Raw genomic sequence first — 6,000 nt, forward strand, 5'->3', positions numbered from 1 at the left:
CCAATTTTATAACGATGTTGCTGTAAAAGGCTTCAGGAGGTCTAATGATCCTACCACCTTTAGGCTAGTGAGTATCTGAGTCGTCCCAAATGTTATTCTGTTACATTGATACTTTGGAAGGAGCTTAGAAATACAGATTCCAGGGTCCTCCGTTATATTTAAGGGATTAAAATCCCAAAGAGTAGGCCTAGAACTGTTTTTTTTTTTTTCTTAAAATCTCCCCAAATGATCATTGCACTGACTGACTAGTAGCACTCTGTGGTATTTGGGAACCGTTGGTCTGTTCTGGTCTTGGATACCTTCAAGGATAATAATGTTGGCTTATTACAGTCATGCAATCCTAATGGTCAGGAAGTTTGTCTTGCTTTCTCTTGGATTATCTTTTTGTGTATCTAAAACTGCTCATTAGCCTCATAATTCTTTCATCTGCTTAACGTTACCTCATACCTCTATTCTCAGTTTCTTATATATACATATGTATGCATTGAGTTAACTAATAGATCAAAATATGTTTTTGTCAAAATAAAATCATTGAAAATATTTTCTTGGGGCCACCCCCGTGGCCGAGTAGTTAAGTTCGTGCACTCTGCTTTGGCGGCCCGGGGTTCTGCCGGTTCGAATCCTGGGTGCGGACATGGCACTGCTCATCAGGCCATGTTGAGGTGGCGTCCCACATGCCACAACTAGGACTCACAACTGAAATATACAACTATGTACTGGGGAGGTTTGGGGAGAAAAAGCAAAAAAAAAAATTTTTTCTTGAAAATCAGCAAATGTTGATTTTTGAACTGACCATTATTAAGATCTGTTTGGTCCATTTCAGAAATTGGCTCCATAGAAAAAAAAGTAAATATGAACTTTTATCTTGTTTATTTTTATCATATTCTCTAAACTTATATGTAAGCACCTAGACTCTGCATTATATATTCTGTGATTATAATTGTCCTTTTCTTTTACCTAGTCTGTACAACCATATCCAGTTGTCTAGTAATTTAATGCCTGGCTGTGACTACTCACTTTTTAAGGTATGCTTAATTGGTGATTTCATATGTTTATTATAAGATTGGACCATTCAGGTATTCATTAAGAAATCTTGCCACAAACTTAGGAATAGTTAATGCTCTGATGCTTGGAAAATAATAAAAGTAGCTTTACTAGGCTTTAGCATAAATATGTTTTGCCCTATTTTAGTATAAACAATTGAAATTAAATGAGAGTTTCACTCTGTGAGCACACAGCGTGATTGATTTTGAAGAGAGCTTTGATTATCCAATCCAATCTCTTCTTAATATATTTGAGTAGACAGACGTGCAGAGTTTGTCAGGAATTCTTACCCTGGGGTGAGTGGATCCTTGAGATATTTATAAATGGGTTTTGTCAGATGGTAGAGGGTAGGGCACTCATTAACTCCCTGAAATTGCATAATTTTTGCATATATTATCTAGGTATATGTACGTAGCTTCTCAAAGGTGTCTCTTACTCAGAATGTTTAAGAACCTCCAGATTAAATGAAACCCAGGGTTTGATAGCTAATAAGTGCCTCAGTCATGACCCTAATTCTGCAATCCCATGCCTTTGGCTTTAAATCTTGTGTGCTTTTTTTCCCCACTACATCAATAGCAGTTTTACGGAGAATAAAGTAAAAAGTTAACACGGTTGTCACTTGTTGTTTCTAGTGATGATCACTTAAGTTAAAGTAACAGTATTATCTAATATTGTTGTCTTCTAACCTTGTAGGATGGTATTGAGCCTATGTGGGAAGATGAGAAAAACAAAAGAGGAGGACGATGGCTAATTACATTGAACAAACAGCAGAGACGAAGTGACCTGGATCGCTTTTGGCTAGAGACAGTAAGGTTTTAAAATGATAAAGTAGTTTTGGAATACTACAACTTAATTTATATTACATTTTACATCAGTTACTTAATTGAAGAGGACATAAGGGTGCCTACTCTAGAAAATGTAGGCCAGCAATTAATTTTGCTCTATCAGGTGAATCCTGTGTATTTTACATACTAGCGTAGTGAAACCCCTCTACTACATTGCAAATCAAGTATAAAGTGATTGACAGTTGACTCACCTCCCACAATAAGCTCATCCTGGTCATTTCATTAACTTCAAAATTATAGAACTTCACATTTTGTATGATGTAAGTTTTTACAACCCTCTTAGAGTATTGCTTTCCATCGTAAGCTTTTTAGATCAATGAAATTGTAACTTGATATCATTCAGCTTTTATGTTGTGTTGCACCCTAGAACTTTTGGCTTAAGACATATATTAAATATGAGATAATAGGCGTTTTCTATAGTGAGAGTTTCTAAACTTCAAGCTTTTAGGAGCAGGGATCACAGTCTCTTGTATCCCCAGCACTTGGCACAGTGTCTGGTTTATAGTTAGCACTTATTAAATTAAGCAGTTAATAAACATTTGAATGAATTTTTTTTTTCTTTTAAGAGAAAAGACTTAATTTTCCTTTAGACAGAGATTATCAGTGAATACCACTTTAGAATTGCACATTAGAAAGCCATTTCAGTTTTGCAAGATGACAAAAGTTCTGGAGATGAACATTGTGAATATACTTAATGCCACTGAACTCTACACTCAATATAAAATTTACCATTTTAACTATTTTTATGTATATTTACTCCAATTTAAAAAAAACATTAGAAGGTGTTAATGAGAAACAGCAAGAACAAGAGGCAGTTAATCTAACCATGAACAACTATTTCAGTTATTCCCTAAGTGTTTCTTTGCTTGGCAAGGTTAAGCAGCAGCAGACCAAATGAATATTAATAAAATAATTCATGTTTTTTATGTACCCTGACATCAATTGCCCAATTTGCTGAAAAAGTTAAAACAACTGTCATGTTCTTGATATTAAACAAACAAATGAATTTTTTAAAAAGTCAGGACAAAGAACTATATGCATAAATATAATTTAGACATTCAAAAAGTCACCCTTGATTCAAAAACTATTTTTCAGTTTTGTATGTATACAAATATATGAGAGACATTTGCTCTTTAATAAGTTGTGTATAATCTATTGTATGTAATTTGGGATTGGGTTTCTTTTAAAGCTGCTGTGCCTTATTGGAGAATCTTTTGATGACTACAGTGATGATGTATGTGGAGCTGTTGTTAATGTTAGAGCTAAAGGTGATAAGATAGCAATATGGACTACTGAATGTGAAAACAGAGATGCTGTTACACATATAGGGTAAGTTTTGTTTGCAGTACTTTTAAAATATTGAGTTAACTAACAGCAGAAGTACTATTATTTATAACTTTAGAAATACTGGGATTTGTAGATCATTATTTTCCTTGTTTTATTTTCAGGAACACTTTTATAATCTTGGACTGCTCTGTCGGTATTCAGTGTGCCTTGTACATGTTTTTTTCATGCCTGTAAAATTTCTTCCCAGTAATGGAGTATATAATCACTAGAGCACTCTATTTTGGCATATAGCATTTTATTCTTTTATCAAATGAGAATATAAGTCTTTTTTCCTTCTTTAAAATCATAGTGCTAATATATAATACTCATCATAATTCAGTGAGTATTGGCAAATAGTCTATGTGTATTTTGTGCATGTGTGTACCCTGTACATAAATTTTTCTTTGAAATTTAGGTGACAGTGTGTTGGTTTTGTTCGTATTTATACCCACCTGTGAGTTTTTAAACTTTTTTTTGTAATTATTCTTTGCAAAAATTGCCTATTTTGTCCACCCCGTCCCCCAGCATTGGTCAGTGTTAGCTAGGATTTTCTTTTTAAAGATTTCATTTTTTTACTTTTTCTCCCCAAAGCCCCCCGGTACGTAGTTGTATATTGTTTGTTGTGGGTCCTTCTAGTTGTGGCCTGTGGGACGCTGCCTCAGCGTGGTTTGATGAGCAGTGCCATGTCGGCGCCCAGGATTCGAACCAATGAAACACTGGGCTGCCTGCTGCGGAGCGTGCGAACTTAACCACTCAGCCATGGGGCCAGCCCCTTAAGTGTTTGATTTTTCAGTGTACACTCTTGTCAGTAGTAGGTATGATAAATGTAAATGTGCAGTAACATACGGTATTGTGATTTATATGTAAAATATAACTAGGATTTTGGATTAGAGAATTAAAATATACATTTGCGTGTTATTTTTATGTAAATTAACTATGCATGTGTTACAGCTCCACCTCATGGTATTTGTGATTGTTTGTAAATAATCAGATACTATAAACACTGAGCCCAGGGACCGTCCCTGCTTTATTCTCACTTTATTAGTAATTATTACAGTGCCTCATACATAGTAGACTCTCAGATATTGGCTAAGTGATTAACCAAGATTGTTGTGAAAATGAAGAGTAACTTTTGCTAAAAGGAAGGGGTATGCAATTTTTTTCTATTTCACTCTCTAGATATTATTTTTTTATTTAAAGAATAATAATACGGAATTTGGTGTGTGTGTAAAAATTAATGACTACTTTTCTTCTTTTTCTTCTTCTAGGAGGGTATACAAGGAAAGGTTAGGACTTCCTCCAAAGATAGTGATTGGTTATCAGTCCCATGCAGACACAGCTACTAAGAGCGGCTCCACCACTAAAAATAGGTTTGTTGTTTAAGAAGACACCTTCTGAGTATTCTCATAGGAGACTGCGTCAAGCAATCGAGATTTGGGAGCTGAACCAAAGCCTCTTCAAAGCAGAGTGGACTGCATTTAAATTTGATTTCCATCTAAATGTTGCTAAGATATAAGAGAAGTCTCATTCGCCTTTGTCTTGTACTTCTGTGTTCATTTTTTTTTTTTGAATTTTGGCTAGAGTGTCCACACTATCCCAATCAAAGAATTACAGTACACATTGTCCCCAGAATCCATAAATGTGTTCCTGGCCCACTCTGTAATAGCTTAGTAGAATTACCATTACAAACACATTTTACCCATCCACAATGTTAAAAAAAGAACTTGCATTTCTATACCTTACAGGAAAAAAATTCTGTTTATGTTCCATTGTATGCAGGAGCATATTTTGCTGGTTTGAAAGAGCATAGAGTTTTCTGGCAATTTTCTTTGTTTCTTTTTACAGCATTGTCTTTGCTGTACTCTTGCTGATGGCTGCTAGATTTTAATTTATTTGTTCCCCTACTTGATAACATTAGTGATTCTGATTTCAGTTTTTCATTTGTTTTGCTTTTGTTTTTTTCCTCATGTAACATTGGTGAAGGATCCAGGAATATGACACAAAGGTGGAATAAACATTAATTTTGTGCATTCTTTGGTAATTTTTTTGTTTTTTTGTAACTACAACGCTTTGCTACAAATTTATGCATTTCATTCAAATCAGTGATCTATGTTTGTGTGATTTCCTAAACATAATTGTGGATTATAAAAAATGTAACATCATAATTACATTCCTAATTAGAATTAGTATGTCTGTTTTTGTATCTTTATGCTGTATTTTAACACTTTGTATTACTTAGGTTATTTTGCTTTGGTTAAAAAATGGCTCAAGTAGAAAAGCGGTCCCATTCATATTAAGACAGTGTACAAAACTGTAAATAAAATGTGTACAGTGAATTGTCTTTTAGACAACTAGATTTGTCCTTTTATTTCTCCATTTCTATAGAAGGAATTTGTACCTCTTATTTGCAGGGCAGTCTCTATTGTGTTCTCTTGTAGTGTCTTCCACGTGAACAGCATAAGTTTGGAGCACTAGTTTGATTATTGTGTTTATTACGATTTTTAATAAATTCAATAGGTAGCATCGTATATATGGAATTAAATTGATATGGCTATCTTTGTTTTTTATAAACTAAGGCACAGTCCTACAGTCTTAGGTAAATAATGTACTCTTCATATGTTAAGACTCATGAGAATTGCAATCTCGTTGCATCACCATTTGATTGGTAGGAATAGTTGTAAGACTTGGTTGCTGAATAGAGGTGTTCTTTTGTACGTATCAAGTGATAGCATAGGGAAAGAATATAGGAGGTGGGACATGCATTAAAAATTTTTAGTATTGCTGT

The 6,000-nt window shown here is 34.2% G+C and overlaps 1 protein-coding gene across 1 annotated transcript in view; it reads left to right on the forward strand.

Annotated features, from left to right (window-relative positions):
* Positions 1 to 5,561, forward strand: part of EIF4E (eukaryotic translation initiation factor 4E) — a 37,133-nt gene extending 31,572 nt beyond the window's left edge. The window contains exons 4-7 of the mRNA XM_046656622.1: positions 962 to 1,025; positions 1,738 to 1,851; positions 3,079 to 3,218; positions 4,484 to 5,561. Of these exons, the coding sequence (XP_046512578.1) occupies positions 962 to 1,025; positions 1,738 to 1,851; positions 3,079 to 3,218; positions 4,484 to 4,598 (433 nt within the window). The 3' untranslated portion in view covers positions 4,599 to 5,561. The remainder of the gene's footprint in view (positions 1 to 961; positions 1,026 to 1,737; positions 1,852 to 3,078; positions 3,219 to 4,483) is intronic.
* Positions 5,562 to 6,000: the final 439 nt, after the last annotated feature.

Source organism: Equus quagga, chromosome 3 (assembly GCF_021613505.1).
Source record: "Equus quagga isolate Etosha38 chromosome 3, UCLA_HA_Equagga_1.0, whole genome shotgun sequence".
Lineage (NCBI taxonomy): Eukaryota > Metazoa > Chordata > Mammalia > Perissodactyla > Equidae > Equus > Equus quagga.